Source organism: Pleurodeles waltl, chromosome 11 (genome assembly GCF_031143425.1).
Source record: "Pleurodeles waltl isolate 20211129_DDA chromosome 11, aPleWal1.hap1.20221129, whole genome shotgun sequence".
In the NCBI taxonomy this organism is placed as follows: Eukaryota; Metazoa; Chordata; class Amphibia; order Caudata; family Salamandridae; genus Pleurodeles; species Pleurodeles waltl.
Window position 1 is genome coordinate 84,133,199 of NC_090450.1, and position 20,778 is coordinate 84,153,976.

The window sequence follows — 20,778 nt, forward strand, 5'->3', positions numbered from 1 at the left end:
GAAAGCAGCACTTTTTATTATCGCGCGAGAGCAGGGAAGCCTGGGGGATGGAGTCCCACCTCAGGCAGAGTCCAAAGATGCCAATCGACTCCCGTGCAGCGGGTGAAAGCAGCGCTTTTTATTAGCGCGTAAGAGCAAGGAAGCCTGGGGGATGGAGTCCCACCCCAGGCAGAGTCCAAAGGTGACAAGCATCTCCTATGTCTCCCACACAGCGGGAGAAAGCAGTGCTTTTTATTAGCACACAAGAGCAGGGAAGTCTGGGGGATGGAGTCCCGCCCCAGGCAGAGTCCAAAGATGCCAAGCGTCTCCTGCGCAGTGGGTGAAAGCAGCACTTTTCATTAGCGCGCGAGGGCAGGGAAGCCTGGGGGATGGAGTCCCACCCCAGGCAGACTCCGAAGATGGCAAGCATCTCCCGCGTCTCCCCTTTTCATTTATAATTTGACCATTTGTCAATGCAAGGCCGAACTTATTTTTGGGAATGACGGCAGCTAGTATCTCTTTTAATGATTAGCATCTGCCATTCTAGCACAACAGTTCCTAAACCCATGCCTTTGCCAGATGGCTCCTTTGTGAGAAGCCTAGCTGTAGACCTAACAATGATTTGGCAAGGAGACACATTGAATAATGCCTTTGCTTGTGCAAAACACAACAACCAGAAGCAGCACTTCCCTGTCCTTCTGGGGGTTACTCCCATAATTTGTAGAACACCTCTTGTTGCATTTTTCAACAACTTTATGATTCTAACCGATGAGACAGCACATTGTTCAAATTCCCCGCAATGCACTGACATTCTTGAGCATGCTTTCTGGCCTTCTTCAGTGCATACGCCCTCCTATCCGTGTGGCCCATCTACTTTTAGTTTCCCACCATGACCCTTCATACCCTCCATATCTACTTCATTATGCTGGACGGTCCGCTGCAGGGCCTGCAGTACAACAGCATGGCAGACTCTGGTTAATTCTAGGTCTTAGGCTCCACTTCCATTGTGTTGCTTTCAAGATTGGCGCGCTTGGTTGGATGGAATCTTGGTTCTATTTTGGGCCTCATCTTTGCACTTTTTGGCAGCTTAGTGTGTTTGTAACATATCCTCTCACATGTTCGAAACATAGTCCCTCATGTCTCAGACAGAATTCATTCAAGTGCAGTAACAGGCCATCCACACCACTTCTGTTCACACCAGCATGCATGTTCCAATAGCCATTACATTTGTTTCCCCACAATTCTTTCCATTTCGTATTGATACAACTCTAGTAGGACTCGCCCCTTTCAAGTTGCAATCTGTTTCTGAGGGTGACTTTTGACATATTTTCCCCTACCAAGAGAATGTGCTACATTTATTCCTTGTAGGCATTGTTGCCCTGTAGTCTTCACATTTTGTTCCAGGGTGGTACAATCAGAACGTGATGCCCTTGTTTAATTTTTTGTGCATGTCGGAGACGACCCGTTTATTGTAGGCAAACCAAAGAAGCTGTTCAGCACCTCTGCCACATTGCGATAAGGATGGTGTTTTATTATATAAACAGCGTCCATTCTAGGCTCGGTGAGAGGAGCACTTCATGCTGAGGTTATCATGGAACTGCTGTGAACTGTGACTGAAATGCTACCCTACTGACTCCGACCTTCATCCTGCGAAGGAAGATAGCCTGCACGCACAGAACGGCTCCCTGACACATGACGCCAAAGTACAGGGATTAGACTATCCCAATAGATCTGGCAGAGGGTACTCCCTCTATGCTATCTTTAGTATAGTATTAGCGACTTATAGGAGTAAGGTAACATTAGTGAAGATTAACATGGTTGAATTGTTTATATTTTTCACCATTCTAATAATGCTTGTTACAATAAAGTGTCTCAAATGCAAAAAGAACAGTTGATGGATGGAATGTAGACCAAATCAAACATTCACCCCAGTCATAGATCTGGGTTTAATCCATCATCTTTGTGACTGGGGGTGAATGTTTGCATTGTTCAGCATTCCGTCCATCATCTGTTCTTTTTACAACATCTGCTTTATCTTTGCAGTTCATGTTTTCTTTACAAGAAAACTATTATTTCAATAAATGTTTTGAAATTATATTTTTATATCTTTCTTTTTTATACCTTGGGCATGCAAAAAGTAATGAATGAAAGGGTTAGATCTGTGTCCACAAATTCCTTGTGAATCAGAGGGGTCATGTTCAGGGTTACCAATAACATCCATTACCCTGGTCCGGTTAGGGGTTTAGATTTGGTACTGTAAGCTAGCTAAAGCAAACCAACATTTACTAATGATAGAAGAAGATTAAGGGCCTGATTTAGAGTTTGTTGGATGGGTTACTCCATCACTAAAGAGATGGCTATCCCGTCCGCCGTATTACGATCCTACTATATCCTATGGGAATCGCAATAAGGCGGACAGGATATCCATCACGTTCGTGACAGAGTAACCAGTCCCACAAACGCTAAATCAGGCCCTAAGTTTTTATATTGTAAAGTTCTTGTTGATCAGATACACAGTCCTACTAAATTTGTAGGATATGTATAACAAATCAAAAGCAAGAAATGAGAACTAGTGTTACGCAATGGCATAAATGTACAGTCATCAACGATTAGTTACATGTATTTTATCACAACACAGATGGTACTTGACACAAACATTTCTCAATAGGGTCCGCCCTGTGTGGCCCTTCCCAGAACAAAAATGGCTGTCATATTTTATTACCCTCAGATTATTCAGTAGTTCAAAGAACAGGTATAACTCTACGCTGAATCCATTCTCCTCAGACCTTATGTTTTTGTGGGCACCTTCTTGTCTTAAACACTGTTTTTTAAATGTATACCATTTCTCCGTAAGCGCTCTCCATTTACACATTTATGGACGTTCTGGATCCCACATGTGTGCTCCGACAACCATCTTACAAATGGACAGTCAAAGCCAAAACAGTAATTTTACCCCTGCGTAAACCCTTCATCCTTTACAACGTTGAGTGAAGCCATTCAAATAGGTCAATTTTCATAGGGTGGGGAATCCAGTTTGCTGCTCTGCGGTATTTTCATCACTCCCCCCAGCGTCAATCGTTTTAGTCCATCCTGCTAGAGCGGTAGAAAGCAGGAAAATGTTTCCTTGCAGAGACCCACTGGGAGCCTCTTTGTTTCCTTTGCTTGCCTCTAGTATGCCACAGACCTCAGGTTGCTAATCATCTTCAAGCAGAGCCATCTTACCAAAAAGCAGTGTCTCATGGGATAAGTTTGCTTTACATGACTACAGGATCAGGTGCCTTTGTCCTTCCTTTCTTCTGAGTCCTCTGCAATTGATCCTCCCTGCCACCACCGCGCAAGACCCTCTCTAAGATCCTGCTCCTTCTCACAGCCCCAGGAAGGAGACTGCATTGAAACTATCAAAAGCAGCAGCCATCACACTTCCCGGCTGGCCTGCCCCACCTCCTTTACACATTTGAAGAATAAGGCAGGTACCCAAACTCAACAGCATGATTTTCTGACAATGAATGGTTATAACTCTTGTGAAACATGTGGCACGTGTAAATATTTTATAAAAATGTACAAATATTTTTTTTTAATGTATGTTATCTACCAAGGAATAAAAAGACAATTCCTCAGTTATACCATATGCAGGAATACAAATGTAGTTTGTTGGAGAGGAATAACAGAACATGAATTGGCAATCTAAAACACAAGAGAATGGGCGCCAAAATTAAAGTATTATGTTTTTGAAAATCATACAGAAGATGAGATCTGGTATTGGATAATCATTTCCAACCCAACGGCGAAGGGAAACAATTATACTATTGTCAACCTACCAAAAGACAATAGCATCAGTTAAATATCCCTATCATAGCCTCACACTGATTTTCATGGACATTTCATTCCTGTACTTGGGGCATCCTTATGGGTGCAAGTCACAACACAAAACCTGCAATTTCTCCATATTCCCCTGCAACAAGCTAGAAAAAAGGCAAACTCCAGGTGGTAATTCCACTCATTGTTTCACTGCAAAAGTAACTGTTAGTGGCAGTTCAAACAGTTTGAGTTTTCAGGCAGTTGGGGATTTTCAGGTGGTTTGTGCTGGAAATTTGCCCATTTTCTGGTCGGCCAGCAGAGTGGGTTTTTGGCAGCCCAAGTTCTCTCCACAGAGGAACTAAACAAGGGTGTGTTTTGCACTTAACATGACCACCTTGCTAAATCACAATAAAAGTAAAAGCTCTAGAACAGTGGTTCCCGGCTGTGGACCCCCACTTTATTATTACTGGAGCCCAGGAACACCCACTGAATCTTTATTGGAATCTGGGGACAACCCTCCACTGAGTCATTACTGAAAGCGGAGGACCTAATCTGTTATTAGGATAAAGAAAAGCTTAAATAATGGTCACATCTTTTTGGAAAATGGCAAAATTAGATATTTAAGAGCGTGTTAAGGAATGGTTAAAGAAAATATTCCAGATTGAACTTGCAAAACTAAAGGTCAAAAGAGAAGCCAAAAAATGGGCCAAAGCAGAATGCACCCCAGAAACAAGGGGGTATTGCGAACATCTCTGCTTATTAGTGGTGTTTGGTGGCTGGTTGGGGACAGAAGAGGTGCTGGAGGCCTGGGGCCATATCACACAAAGAAAGCACTGCGAATACTAAGTTAGGACTCGGGGTGATTTATAGATGAGGAACAAGGTACTCTGTTGCAAACACAATTGAGTACATTCCCTGGAAAAATGATGGTTTGCTTGTCCTATTTGTGTCAAGTGGACTAACACCTTTCCATCGACGGAAATCCCATTGGCTGTCAGTTAAAGCTTCCTCCGAAGCAATAACAGCCATCAGAGGAAGGACATTACACCACCAAATCTATTTAGAGTAGATGGTGTGTTTTCTTTGTGTCTATCACATGGAGGGACAGACAAAACATATAGGTCCAAGACCGCCAGGGCTAAAATGACGGGGGCACCGCCAACAGGCTGGCGGTGCCCCGCTGGGCATTCTGACTGCGGCGGTTTGACCGCGGTCAGAAGTGGAAAACCGGCGGTCTCCCGCCGGTTTTCCGCTGTCCATTTGAATCCCCCATGGCGGCGCAGCGAGCTGCGCCGCCATGGGGGATTCTGACAGCCCATACCGCCATCCTGTTCCTGGTGGTTCGCCCGCCAGGAACAGGATGGCGGTATGGGTTGTCGTGGGGCCCTGCACTGCAGGGGCCCCCGTAAGAGGGCCCCACAAATAATTCCACTGTCTGCATTGCCACTGCACCCGTCGCACCTTCCCACTCCGCCGGCTCCATTCGGAGCCGGCGTCCTCGTGGGAAGGTCGTTTTACACTGGGCTGGCGGGCGGCCTTTTGGCGGTCGCCCGCCAGCCCAGTGTAAAACCCAGAATACCCACAGCGGTCTAATGACTGCAGTGTGGTATTCTGAAGGGGGGAACTCTGGCGGGCGGCCTCCGCCGCCCGCCAGGGTGAGAATCACCCCCATAATGACCTCCCCACACCCAGGTAAAATACTCCCTGTGTGTGGGGGTCATTAGTTCTTGGTTAAAGTTGTTAATTATTAAAGTTTTGTGAATGTCTGTCAAAACTAATGGTAGCTGTCTACCAAACATTTTGTACCTTGGCAAGAACCAACATGGTTTCTGTCAAGGTTCAGAGATCGGCTCTGGGGCCAGTAGTGATCTCTAAATTTGGTGTGTGGTAGTTTGTCAGGGTGGCGGTATTAATGTCCTCCGCCACCCTGACAGATGGTGTACCATCTATCAAACTCTAGATCTAAACTCAGTCTATACCACAGTTTTGGGATGAATGGTTTCTTAAGCAGTAGAAGAGCTGGGGCAGTCCTATTGTACCATCATAGACCATGGAAAATGGTTGCTTGTCACAGTAGCTTTCAAGGCATGTGCTGCATTTCATTAGAAATGTAGTTGTATTGGTTGACATATACAATATGAACATAACATAATAGTTTACATACAAGCAACTTATAACACAAATCAAATGTAATAGGGCACATCACAACAAAGTTGTTAAAAATAATGTAACACAACTACTGCAGTATAGTATAATACATCAATACCACATTGCAGTAACACAGCACAGAACCCAATAACACAAAAACATAGAGAACATCACCACCACAACTAAATGCCACCCAAGATATATGCACAAACCAAACTTTCTTGTTAAACATAACCACTTTCAGAATCCTGTTTTCATAATATGGTGGTAAACCGTATTTAGAGCAACCCCCGACTTAACTTCCCACATTCTGTCTACTTACATGGGGCTTAAAACCCATCCATTGCTTGCCATTGGTTGGGTCCTCTGTCAATCTCATTTGATTTTTTCACTTTTGGTCAGTGTGTGCTGGCTTCACTTCTCTTTTTGTGTGTGGCTGTCCCCTGGAAAGTGGCCCAATTACAGCTTCCTTGCCCAGTGTCCTTCCAGTGTTTGTGCTTTCAGTGTTACTCTTTTCTTATTGTGGATGTACTCCATAACAGTGCATGTGTTTGCACTGTCCACTGTGTTACTTACCCCCTCTCACCCTCATCCAACTGTCTATGGTTTTGATTGGCCGCTCCCTCCTCCCACCCTGCTTTGTGTTGCTTGCCCTCTCCCATTGTCATGAGGAATATGGAAGCAGTTTTCATGAGCTGCTCAGAGGTGTTGCTCACTTCCCTAGGGATCTCTCTGCCTGTAACCCCACGTACTCATGCGCTGGCACTTGCAGAAAGCTGACAGGGATGGGTGATCTTCTGAAGTATGTCCATCTGGGTCCATGTGAGTGCCCTATGTCAGCGTGAGTTGGGAGTTTGCCCCATAAGTACACTGTCAAACGTTAAAAGAGGCTTTGAGGTTAGAACTGTGAGCCTTCTGACCTCAGATTACCATTCTATGGTCCTCGACAAAGCAGTTAAACTTCCCCTGCCTTAATAAACAAGCATTGGCAAAGCAATAAGTCATGCTTAAGAAAGAGCTATTGGCTTCGCCTATGTTTTTTTAGGTCGATATACAGCAGCTGTGCAGCATGGCTGAAAGTATCAAAACAATTGCTGACACTGTCAGCACTGGCCGCATCATAGCCTGTTTTTTACACTTTACATAGCTAAAAAAACATTGACCAAGCCAATAGCTCATTCGTCTGCAAAACGTATTTGCTTTGCTACCCAATTAGTCTTGTGATTTAATTGATCCCAATACGCATGTTCCTCTTCCCCCAAGAACAACTCATGAATCTAAAAAATCTTACCTCAGAAGTCAGTCCATTGAAGCTTGGGGTCTTAAGTTCTGGAATTTCCTGCCATCCATTTTTTGGTCCTCTCACAGTCATCTGTATTTTGAAAAAATTTAAATGTCAGAGATATACATAAAGTATCTACAAGCAAGTGACCTTCCTCAAAGTTGAGCCTTTGCGTTTCTATTGCCCCAACATAGATGGTAAGATACAGATGCAAGCTAAATAGCAGTATTTATGAACAAGGAGTCATAGCTCATCAAGATACAAATAGTATCTAGATAGAATGGTCTAGTTCTACCTCACGAGTTATAACCTAATTACCTATTAACAATATTACTTTTCCACCATCTTGGAGCACAAACCTCCTAAAAATATTATCCCAAAATGCATACCTTATTTGTACCTTCAAGTGTATAATGCACTTGTATGTGCCCAATTGATTCCTATATCATGTTTCAACATAAACATGCACTGGTGCACTAAAAAAAGGTATCAGCATCACAACTGTTTGAAAGCAGAATGGTAACAGGAAGTGTGCTCACATGCTAGTATATATTGTGCTTGAATGTACACAACTGTTATTAAAAATGGGACACTTATGCCGAGAGATATGCTGAGTTGAAACTAAAGTAATTGTCCTTGGCCATGTCAGGGATAATTTGTGTTAACTATCAATGAGAAAGTATTGTCAACATTTCAGCCTGCTGCATAGGGTTTGTTTTACTTTTAAGATAACAGTGCATTACAGCTTGAAAGATAAAGGTCTGACTGGGTTGTACAGATTTCCGTCAATGTCATCATTTTGTCCCAATCCTCGTTTATGGTACAGGCCATTTAAGTATGTATGATAAAGGCACATCAGAGTAGTCCAATGACATTTCTTATTCTGTAGAGGAATACTTTATATTTCAGCTTAACTTGTCAGGTTAGAATTAGAGGTGTGTGAAATTTGCTTAATTTGCTTCGGCATTATTACACAAAATTATGTGTAGTTACACAAAAGGCAAATACGTCATTACTTGTCATATTTTTGCATGAAATGCGTCCTTCAGTCAATTTTTGACACAAGAACACATTTCACACACAAAATAGTGCAAAACATACAAAAGCACCACAAACAACAGCTACTCATGCTCTGTTGTTCCTGCATTTGCACAAAAGTTTTACTGCGAATGGCAATAATTACTTGAGGTGGTGTAGTGACATCATTTCATTTATGGTGGAGTAATTTGTGCAATTTTAGGAATTTTGCAAGTGAAATTCCAAGTTCCCCAAATTACACAAATTGCAACAGCATAATTTAAACTTCTTTCAGTCCCGGTTAGGATAGTGCATCCAGATGCCTGATGCATGACAATTGTAAATGGGATCAGACAGTTCATTTGCAGAGGACAGAAATGCTTCTTACTGAGCAATGAATATCTGTGCCTTATCATGGAGTTTTTGAATACTTTTAGAAAAGACATATCTACATAACTTTAAATGTAGACACATTTTTGTTTATGTTTATACTTGTTTGAATATGCATCGAACCGAAACTAGTAAGGACTAACTGGAAGTTGAGCAGTAGATATGAGCATTTATCTGTCCTATTTTTAAATAGGAAAAATGAAAGGCATAGTGCAGATAGGAAACCCAATAAAGCACTGTGTCTTTAAATCTGTAGGCTGACTCAACTATTCTACAAGGCAGCTCGTTTGCAAGGTCACTTGAATGTATTGATTCTGTTTCCTGGTATAGAGCAGCAAGGTGACTACAAGTGTGAGATATTGGGTTGTTGGTTGAGGGGGATGTTAGAAATAGGGTATCTGGTTGGCAGTCAGTTTGCACTCTGTCCAAGCAGGGATTCTCAATCTAGTCAGGGTAAGGGAGATACACACCTAAGATAACCCCTGCTCACCACCTTAGTAGATTGGCACAAGCAGTAAGACCTATCGCAAAGGTAATGTGCAAAGTATTTGTTCCAAACCAAAGAGTAATACAGTGAAAACACCACAAAAGTGACACAACACCAGGTTAGAAAAATAGCCAATATTTTTCTAAATCAAAGAAGACCAAAACGACAGACATCCAACATACACAAGCAAAGTTATGAATCTTAAATAAAAGAGTCTTAATCCATAGAAATCAATGGTTGCGTTGTTTTTACACAAAATACCTGGTTTGCGTAAAAAATAAAGCCGCACAGTTGAGCGTGCTTTAGAAAAGACAGCGATGCATCGATCCCTAACTCGCAAGTGAGTCTGTACATCGTTTCTTCTCCGGTCACGTAGGCGACACGTTGTTTTTTTCTTCCCCAGAAGAGCATGCCTCGATTTCCAGATGGGCAACCTCGGGTTTGCGCAGGTGTACTGTGGTTTTGACATCCAGCGACGATGTGTGCGAAATTCTGGTGCAGGGTGGTGAAGAGTCACGCCACATGGGTGATACATTGATTTTGCAGCCGTACATGCATGTTGCATCAATTACCCAGCTGCGATGCAGGTGGTGTGTCGATTTTTCAGCCGCAAAGCAAGTGCTGAGTTGCTTTTTCTCCCACACCGCTCCTGTGTGTGAATTTCAGTCTTGGCTTCACCAGCTTCTTCTTCCAAGGGCCTAGGGACTGGAGTGGGCACCACTTGACAGGGCAGGAGTTTCAGCAAGAGAGTCCAGGTGCTGGTAGAGGAAGTCTTTGATGTCCCTGAGACCTCAGAACAGGGGGCAAGCTCAGTCTGAGCCCTTGTAGACCCCTCACAAGCAGGAAAACACAGCAAAGTCCAGTCTTTGTCCTCTCTCAGGCAGAAGCAGCATCTTCAGGCCAACCCAGCAAAGCACACTCACAGGCAAAGGGGCAGCACTCCTCCTCCAGCTCTTCTCCGTGGCAGAGATTCCTCTTGATCCAGAAGTAATCTAAAAATCTGGGGGTTTTGGGTCCAATATTTATACTCCTTCCTTCCTTTGAAGTATGCAAACTTCAAAGGATGGTCTCTGTTGTTCACAAGATTCTGCCTTGCCCAGGCCTGGCCCCAGACACACACCAGGGGGTTGGAGACTGCATTGTGTGAGGACAGGCACAGCCGTTTCAGGTGTAAGTGTCAACTCCTCCCTCCCCACTCTAGCCCAGAAGACTCATCAGGATATGCAGGCTACACCCCAGCTCCCCTTGGGCCACTGTCTAGAGGGAATTCGCAAACAGCCCAACTGTCAGTCTGACCCAGACGTGGATTCCACAGACACGCAGAAGGACAGAATGGTTAAGTAAGAAAATGCCCACTTTCTAAAAGTGGCATTTTCATACTGACAATCTAAAAACCAACCTTACAAAAAGGTGGATTTTTAAAATGAGAGTTCAGAGACCCCAAACTCCACATCTCCATCTGCTCCCATTTGGAAACTGCACTTAAAAGACATTTGAAGGCAGTCCACATGTTAACCTTTGAGAGAGATAGGCCTTACAACAGTGAACACCGAATTGGGGAGTATTTCACTGCTAGGACATGTAAAATACACCAATACATGTCCTACCATTTAAATACACTGCACTTTGTCCATTGGGCTACCTAGGGCCTACCTTAGGGGTGCCTTATATGTACAAAAAGGGGAAGTTTAGGCCTGGGAAGTGGGTACACTTGCCAGGTCAAATTGTCAGTTTAAAGCTGCACACACAGACACTGCAGTGGCAGGTCTGAGCCATGTTTACAGGACTACTTATGTAGGTGGCACAATCAGTGCTGCAGACCCACTAGTAGCATTTGATTTACAGGCCCTGGGCATCTCTAGTGCACCTAACTAGGGACTTACCAGTAAATCAAATATATTAATCATGGATGAACCAATTACAGCATATGCCCTTTAGAACTCATTATCCGTGGTAAAGTGCCCAAAGTCCCAAAGCTAACAAAAACTGGTCAGAAAAAATAGGAGGAAGGACGCAAAAAGTTAGGGGATGACTTTGCAAAAAGGGCCAGGTGCAACAGGGGACTAAAAACTACTCGGGCAATAGCCACAGTCCTTGTGAGGGCAAAACATAACAAAGTCACTACATTATTCTGTACTAAACTATCTCATAGCTTGTCCCAAAAGCAACTGAGCTTAATTTAGAGACAATGTGTAAAGTATCTATGCAGCACTTAAATGGTAATAAAGTGAAAATACAACACACAACAAATCCCACACCAATTTAGAAAAATAAAGTAAATTTCAATAAATTATGTGACACAAAAAAGACAAACATCCAATTAGTAGACCCAGAGTTGTGAATTTTTAAAGTTTAAAGTGAAAAATAGCTCACATATGGTCAAAGCACCAAGTGAGGACATCTACTTGTATGAGACTGGGAAAATGTTGAAAGTTATGGCCGAAAATGATGGAACGTCGAATCGGATACAGAAGGTAAACTGGACTTGGTGTCTGCTTACCTTCAGACTTACAAGAAGTTTTAAGGAACTCAAAAAGTAATCACAAAATTGTGAGAGGGGTTCCAAAACAGAACCTATGCCTGAGAGTATATGTGTACCTGAGTGGGGCTCATAGGTTTATGTACCTTTGGGCAGAGTATAAAAATAGAGTGAAGGGGATATTTTCTTGCATAGAAATGTCCCTTCATTTTTTGAAATCCAGGTACTGCTGATACCTTCTTCTACTAAAGTCCTAATCTCTTTCTCTATGCCCATGGTTGGATCACTTGTCAATGTCTGGTAATCCCACTTGTCTGCGAGGAGACAGAGACATTCAGTGTTATATGCCTCTCTGTCTGCAGCATCTGCTGCACCATGGCTCCTCCCCGTCTGAAGGCTTTAACACTATGCAATGCTTGTTTGCCAAAACTAGATAAACTCATGAAAGTATCTAGATTGCCATCACCCATATTTTCTGTATCATGGATCGTTGCCTGTTCAAACACTGCAAGATCCAGGGATAGTTGATTAGCACTGGTACAAAAATAGATCTGGGGTGCAGTACTGTATCCCCCCTGCTTCATAAGTTCCAAAGCCTCCTTTGCAAAGAATGTTTTCAACCGAATTCTCCTGAAGAATTCAACCAGTTCACATTTCAATTAAAACTTGTCCATTTTATTTTTTGGAGCAAAACCCAAGCCCTTGCTTCTTCTTGTGGGGCTAGAGTTGTGTCTGTGATATTCATCACTAGATTTCTTCTTTGCTTGCCCCTGGCATGAAATCCTATGTCATGCTCTTTGTTACTCTTTGGTTGAGGTCATTGCTATCACTGCCAGAGCTAGATGTACCAACAGACTTTTTCCCTTGATTAGACATCTTTGTATTCCGTAGCTCCTTCTGCTATACGTAGTCCTCCGCAGTGTAAGAGTACACCTTCTATCGAGATTTAGTTTCAGGTCTTTCTGAAGGTTATTAATCTTTGACTGGGCCTAGAAGTCCTTATACTCTGTCACTTCTTTAGTGACTTCATTCAGATTTGTTTTAAAGAGTGCAAGCTGATTTTTTTTTTTCAATAGGTTTTCACTTGTCTCGATTTAGTTGAGATGGGTATTTGATAGTTTCTTAGCTGTGTTTATGATTACAATGAGCCAGTCCCTGGTACATTTCCATGCTATCAGGGCCCAGTCTCATCTGAAAGATGTATCTTACAAAAAATGTGAGGTTCGTTAGTGACTTATAGGGCTGCATTAGCTCTCAAATATTCAGTTAGATTAGCTCAATGTAAAATGGTCTTTATTTGGGTTTTCTACAATTCTGATAGTGTGTCCCATCCCACCACCTGTGTGAGTGCCTGAGTGATTTTTGTGTCCACCAGTAAGGAAGGCGCTAGTAGGATGGACCTTGCTACGTCATCCCCGTAGGATAATCCCCGTTCTTCTTACATGTTTATATTGTTTTGATATTAATATTGTAGTGAGGCAGGAACTTGTCCCTAATGATGTTTTATTTGCCACCGCAGCTCAGTGGCCGTACTAATACTGTTAACAGAAAGAGAGGCAAGAGTTATTTACTCTTCAACCATCCTCCAATGATCCAAATATACTACACACCTAAAGGTTGAAGAGGCACATCTTCAATGGGCTACCTTCTAAAGAGTCCCTTCCTGTGGGATAAAACTTCCCTCACCCACTATGAGTGGCATGCTTCATCATAGGGCTGCAACTACACACCCAGTGTGACCATCATCAGGAGTGGAGCAAAGGATAATTTTTCCATTGATGTCCAGTCCAAGCTGTCAGATGAGGTCACTTCCAGATAGAAAAAACAAGCATGCACATAGAAGGGTACCTTTACTCAGCTGGGCCAGAAGGCCTCAAATCAAGTGATCCAGATAAAAAATGTCTGTTCACACTATTAATTGTCTTAAACATGGTAGGCTGCCATCACTACTCTATGCGCTATACTCATGACAGGGAACAGGAGTTGGCTGTCAGTACTGTGGGCACATTCAGTGCACCTCTCCAGTTCACAGAACCCCTCCCGGGTTGGGACCACTTGTAGGAAATTGACAGGCACGGGCACATGCATAGATGAGCATGATACAAGGACCAAAATAAAAAGTCAGGATACCTGATACACATGCATTTGGCGCTCAGGGTAGAGGAACATGTCCATATACCAAGCAAGAGTCATTCACATCACAACAATACTGTTTTAAGACATTTCAAAACTCATGAATTATTGAAATTTGGAAAAAAGATTTGGGACTCATGATATATGTTCTGGTTACAACTAGGTGTACCTTCAGTAGGAAACATTGTGAGCTAGGTATATCGAAGTGAAATTAATAATGCACACTTTTCTTCTTAGCATCTTCATGGTAAAATGTGACCATTCATGCTCTGTAAATAGAATCTTTTTCCAAAGAAGGTGTATGATTACCCTGTGACAGCTTTATAGCTTCCTTTTGAAGGACTAAGGAGTTTACTGGGAAGCTGAGATGATCATGTTGCAGACATTTATCCTCTAAGTAAACAGATGTCTGGCTCTGGTACAACATCTTGACCTACATCATGGATTGCAGATTTACTCTGCATGGTGGTTGCTCTAACATACTGAGCAGATCTGTGAACCACCATTCATGGGGTTTACTTGTTTTTGCTGTTCTCCGAAGGGTGGTGCTCATCTGACGAGGGAAGCATCCAGATGTTAGAGTCTGTTCAAAAGGGACCCCTTTCATTGAACCCTTGTCTTTGGTCCACCAAAGTAAATATCCTATTCTAAAAGGTCTTTCTCCTAAGTGAAAGGCTTTTGCCTGTTTCTATGATGGGCAAGATTGCTTATTATTTATACTGTGGCTTAGAAATCTTGTAGTACTTTCTTTAGCGAAGTGTTTTTGTAAGACAAATATTTAGATACATATAAATGAAAAACCATTACTTTCTGATGTGCTCTGCTACCACTTCTGTGTGCATGGACAACACCCTGTCTGATACATTTAAAGCAAATCAAAAAACCTTGATCTCAAAATGGTAATTTTCCACTAGAAATAGTAGAAATATTCTGTATTTCTGAGCTACTGTCTAACTTGCATAGGGGCAACTGTTTAGCAGGAGTGATTCTACAATATCACTGGTGTTGTTTAATCTAAGAAGGGGGTTCAAAATGACATTTTTTGTTTACTTGATTGGGAGTACATCTTGCAAGGATAGAAACAATGTATCCATACAAAATGTGCATGCACGTGTTCTGTTATGAAGAACCTTCAAGTGCCGGCAAGGGTTGAAGCTTTCTGTGATGTTATCATTGAAAATCTTGTGAGATACATTTAGTTAAGTTTAGACTGACACAGTTAATACAGAGTTACTCCAAATATATCCTGAAGCCAATAGCAAAACAGGGGCATTACATTATAGAGCAGTAAAAGGAAAAAACTGAGGATACAATGCGTGGTGTATTTACAAATAAGCACACGAGTAACAAGATAATGAACCTAATATTTAAAATTTGGGATAACTTAAACACAACAAACATGATAAAATAAAAATCTAAAATGTTGTACTAATAAAATAAAAATTAGTACATTGACTTCCACATCTGTGGTTTCACTATTTTTATTGTCGTTAGACAGCACTAACTGATTGCCACCATACTTACTGGCTGCCAGGAGCCCCTTTCAAAAACATTAAAAACCCTTCCTTAATTTATCCCCAACAGATGCAGTTTACTCAGGCTCCCCAAGAATCCAAAGAGCCCAGATACTGGCAGAAACAGGAGGAAAAGGAAAATCATCACAGGCCCTATTACAACCTCATCTACCTTCCAAAGGGAGTTCCTTTGTCAGAAGCACAGGAATGTATCCCAGAGCCCCCTACATGTGTCACGAATCCTGGGGGTGTGTGGGGGGGACCTCCGCCGTCGGGAAATCCTCTGCTTTCATAGCAACATCACTTGAAGCTTCAACCTCTTTAGTAGCATTCTGATAAAGTGCATTAAGAACATCACAGGCCTCTTCTGCTAGTAAAAAGTATAGGTTTGTCCTCTTGTCTCACTCTATGTCTTACCAAGAGCCACAAAGAAGTTTTGCACCTTCTGGAAATCAACTTTTCATTTATAATTTGACCTTTTGTCAATGCAAGACGGAACTTCTTTTTTTGGTTAATGACGGCGGTTAGTGTCTCTTTTAATGATTAGCATCTGCCATTCTAGCACATCAGTTCCTAAACCCATGCCTTTGCCAGATGGCTTCTTTGTGAGAATCCTAACTGTAGACCTAACAATGACTAAGCAAGGGGACTCATCGACTAATGCTTCTGCTTGTGCAAAACGCAACCACCAGCAGCAGCACTTCCCTATCCTTCTGGGGGTTTCTCCCAGAGTTTGTAGAACATCTCTTGTTGCATTTTTCAACAACTTTTTGATTTTAACCAATGTGACAGCACATTGTTCAAATTGCCCTCAATGCACTGACATTCTTGTGCATGCTTTCTGGCCTTCTTCAGTGCACACACCCTCCTATCCGTGTGGCCCATTTACTTTTCATTTACCACCATGACCCCTCATACCCTCCATATCTACTTCATTATGCTGGGCGGTCCGCTGCAGGGCCTGCTGTACAACAGCATGGCAGAGTCACTTCAGGACATGATTGGGTAAAGACCTTAGGCTCCACTTCCATTGTATTTCCTTCAAGATTGGTGCGCTTGGGTGGATGGAATCTTGCTTCTGTTTTGGGCATCACCTTTGCACTTTTTGGCAGCTTAGTGTGTTTGTAACGTATCCACTCACATGTTCGAAACATAGTCCCTCATGTCTCGGACAGAATTCATTCAAGTGCAGTAACAGGCCATCCACACCACTTCTGTTCACACCAGAATGAATGTTCCAAAAGCGATTCAATTTTTCTCTCAACAATTTTTTTCATTTGGTATTAATACAACTGTAGTAGGACTCGCCCCTTTCAAGTTGAAATCTGTTTCTGATGGTGACTTTGTACATATTTTCCCCTACCAAGAGAATGTGCTACATACACATTTATTCCTTGTAGGCATTGTTGCCCTTTAGTCTGCACATTTAGTTTCAGGGTGGTACAATCAGAACGTGATGCCCTTGTTTTATTTTTTATGCAAGTCGGAGACAACCCGTTTATTGTAGGCAAACCAAAGAAGCTGTTCTGCACCTCTGCCACAGTGCGATAAGGATGATGTTTTATTATATAAACAGTTTCCATTCTAGGCTTGGTGAGAGGAGCACTTCATGCTGAGGTTATCATGGAACTGCTGTGAACTGTGACTGAAATGCTACCCTACTGACTCCGACCTTCATCCTGCAAAGGAAGATAGCCTGCACGCATAGACCGGCTTCCTGACCCATGACACCAAAGAACAGGGATTAGACTATCCCAATAGATCTGGCAGAAGGTACTGCCTCTATGCTATCTTTAGTATAATATTAGCGACAGATAGGAGTAAGGTAACATTAGTGAAGATTAACATGGTTGAATTGTTTATATTTTTCAGCATTCTAATAATGCTTGTTACAACAAAGTGTCTCATCTGCTTTTTCTTCGCAGTTCATGTTTTCTTTACAAGAATACGATTATGTCAATAAATGTTTTGAAAATGCATTTTTATATATTTATTTTTTATACCTTGAGCATGCAAAAAGTAATGAACGAAAGGGTCAAATCTGTGCCCACTGATTCCTTATGAATCAGAGGGGTCATGTTCAAGTTTACCAATAACATCTATTACCCTGGTCCGGTTAGGGGTTTAGTTCTGGTACTGTAAGCTAGCTAAAACAAACCAACATTTACTGATGATATAAGAAGATTAAGGGACAGATTTAGAGTTTGGTGAATGGGGTGACTCTGTCACAAAAGTGATGGCTAACCCATCCGCCGTATTACGATCCGATTATATGCTATGGGAATCGTAATACGGCAGAGAGTATTTCCATCACATTCGTGACAGAGTAGGCAGTCCCACAAACTCTAAATCAGGCCCTCAGTCTTTATATTGTAAAGTTCTTGTTGATCAAATACACAGTCCTCCTAAATTTGTAGGACCTGTATAACAAATCAAAAGCAAGAAACGAGAACTAGTGTTACACAGTGGCATAGGTGTACAGTCATTAACCAGGATTATGAAATTAATTACATGTATTTTATCACAATACAGATCGTACTTGGCGCAAACATTTATCAATAGGGCCCGCCCCGTGTGTGGTCCTTCCCCAGAACAAAAATGATTGTCATATTTTATTACCCTCATATTATTCAGAAGTTCAAAATACAGGTATACCTCTACATTGAATCCATTCTCCTCAGACCTTATGTTTTTGTGGGCACCTTCTTGTCTTAAACACTGTTTTTTAAATGTATACCATTTGTCCGTAGCCGCTCTCCATTTACAGATTTATGGCATTATGGATCCCACCAGTGTGATCCTACATCCCAATTGCAAATGGACAGTCAAAGCCAAAACAGTAATTTTACCCCTGAGTAAACCCTTCATCCTTTACAACGTTGAGAGGAGCCATCTAAACAGGTCAATTGTCATAGGGCAGGGAACACAGTTTGCTTCTCTGCGGTATTTTCATCCTCCTCCCCCAGCGTCAATCGTTTTAGTCCATCCTGCTACAGTGGTAGAAAGCAGGAAAGGTTTTCCTTGCAGAGATCAACTGGGAGCCTCTTTGTTTCCTTTGCTTGCCTCTGGTATGCTTCATATCTCAGGTTGCCAATTATCTCCAAGCAGAGCCATCTTACCAAAAAGCAGTGTCTCATGGGATGAGTTTACTTTACATGACTACAGGATCAGGTGCCTTTGTCCTTCCTTTCTTCTGAGTCCTCTGCAATTGATCCTCCCTGCCACCACCACGCCAGACCCTCTCTAACCTCCTGCTCCTTCTCACAGCCCCAGAAAGGAGACTGCATAATACAGGATCAGGTGCCTTTGTCCTTCCTTTCTTCTGAGTCCTCTGCAATTGATCCTCCCTGCCACCACCACGCCAGACCCTCTCTTAGATCCTGCTCCTTAGTACAGTCCCAGGAAGGAGACTGCATTGAAACTATCAAAAGCAGCAGCCATCACACTTCCCGGCTGGCCTGCCCCGCCTCCTTTACACATTTGAAGAATAAGGCAGATACCCAAACTCAACAACATGCTTTTCTGACAATGAAGGGTATTAACTCTTGTGAAACAAGTGGCACGTGTAAATATTTTATAAAAATGTACAAATATTTTTTTAAATGTATGTTAACTACCAAGGAATAGAAATAAAATTCCTCAGTTATACCATATGCAGGAATAAAAATGTCGTTTGTTGGAGAGGAGTAACAGGACATGAATTGGCAATCTAAAATACAAGAGAATGTGTGCCAAAGGTAAAGTATTATGTTTTTGAAAACCATACAGAAGGTGAGATCTGGTGTTGGATAAAGATCTGGTGTTGGATAATCATTACCAACCCAACAGCGAAGGGAATCAATTATACTATTGTCAACCTACCAAAAGACCACAGCATCAGTTAAATATCCCTATCATAGCCTCACACTGATTTTCATGGACATTTCATTCTTGTACTTGGGGCATCCTTATGACTAGGGCTGTATATTTTTTCATGTTTGTGGTTCGCGGGCACTAGTTACAACACAAAACCTGCAATTTCTGCATATTCCCCTGCAACAAGCTGAAAAAAGGCAAACTCCAGGTGGTAATTCCAGTCATCGTCTCACTGCAAAAGTAACTGTTAGTGGCAGTTCAAGCAGTTTGAGTTTTCAGGCACTTGGGGATTTTCAGGTGGTTTGTACTGGAAATTTGCCCATTTTGCCCATTTTCTGGTCGGCCAGCAGAGTGGGTTGTTGGCAGCCCAAGTTCTCTCCACAGATGAACTGAACAAGGGTGTGTTTTGCACTTAAAATGACCACCTTGCTTAATCACCCCTACCAAATCAGAGCTTACCCCCTGAATCTGGCAATCCAACCCAGAGTCACTACCCTGCGGTTGAACCACTGTCTGGCGCACCAGGACTTCCTGGGGGGCACACCTACCCCCCACCAGGGAAACACCTTCCCCAAGGGCCTCACAAGAGTCTGGCTGGTGCAGGTCTCCTGACCTCTGCCCATCTGACAGAGTCTGGATTCCCCCCAGCCCAGAAATGGTCTCACCAAGGTCATTCCTGGGGGGCTATGCTCTAGGAGCTGACCCCTGACCCTCCTGGTTCTCCACTGGGCCCCACAGCCCCCTCTCAACCCTTTGCCTGGATTTCCGCCTCCTCCGCTGTAGAGCAAGACTACCAGACACCAGGACCGGCGGAACGCTACCACCAGCCACCCGCCCAAGTCCTAATGACAAAATGGGATCCTTCTGAACAGCTGGCCCTACGGCACAGGCTAGGCTCACCTCCTGACGTTCACTCATGGAACCCTCCAGAACCTGGGACTGGAGCTCGGGTACCCTGGGCCTCAGCCCAACCCCATTCCCTCTCCTCTGAGACTGGACATGAGGTGCCTTACCCTCCCCAATACACTGGGACCTACCTGGGACACAAGCCTTTCCCACCACACCTGGTTGGGAAACACCTAGACCACTCTCATTAGGAACACCCCCTAATGCCACACCAGACCCTCTGGTACGCAACCAGAAGTCTGCCTCCTTTGCAAGCTTCCTGGGGTCAGAGAGCTCACACACCGATTAGTGTTGGCGTAACTCTGAAAAACAACAACAAAGCAGGTGCTCTCTGACAATCAGATTAAACAGACCTTCAAAATTGTTTACTGTGCTACCCTTCACCCATCCATCTAGTGCAATGCAGCAATCCTCCACAAACTCCTCCCAAGACTGGTGGGACAGTTTCTTACCACCCCTAAACCTTTTTCTGTATTCCTCAGGGGAAAAAACATACTTCACAATCAGTGCATTTTTTACAGTGGAGTACCCCTCCCTGTTACTCTCTTCTAGAGTCAGTAGGGCATCCCTCCCCTCCTCAGGAATAAAGCTCCCTAGGCCAGTTCCCCAATCCTTCTCACGGATCCTGCGCTCCACCAGAGCCCTCTCATATTCCTTTAACCACTGACATATGTCACCCCCCTCTTGGAAACTAGGTACCAGATCTATGGGTATGTGAGGAACATCTTTGCTACAGCACTCTACATTGCTGCCACCACTGGACTCCACCTGCAGCACTGGTGAGTCCAGA

At 43.0% G+C, this 20,778-nt stretch overlaps 1 protein-coding gene across 1 annotated transcript in view; it reads right to left on the reverse strand.

Annotated features, from left to right (window-relative positions):
* Positions 1 to 20,778, reverse strand: part of LOC138265436 (coiled-coil domain-containing protein 150-like) — a 232,185-nt gene that overhangs the window by 43,354 nt on the left and 168,053 nt on the right. Inside the window, exon 28 of the mRNA XM_069213138.1 lies at positions 7,217 to 7,297. Within this exon, the coding sequence (XP_069069239.1) occupies positions 7,217 to 7,297 (81 nt within the window). The remainder of the gene's footprint in view (positions 1 to 7,216; positions 7,298 to 20,778) is intronic.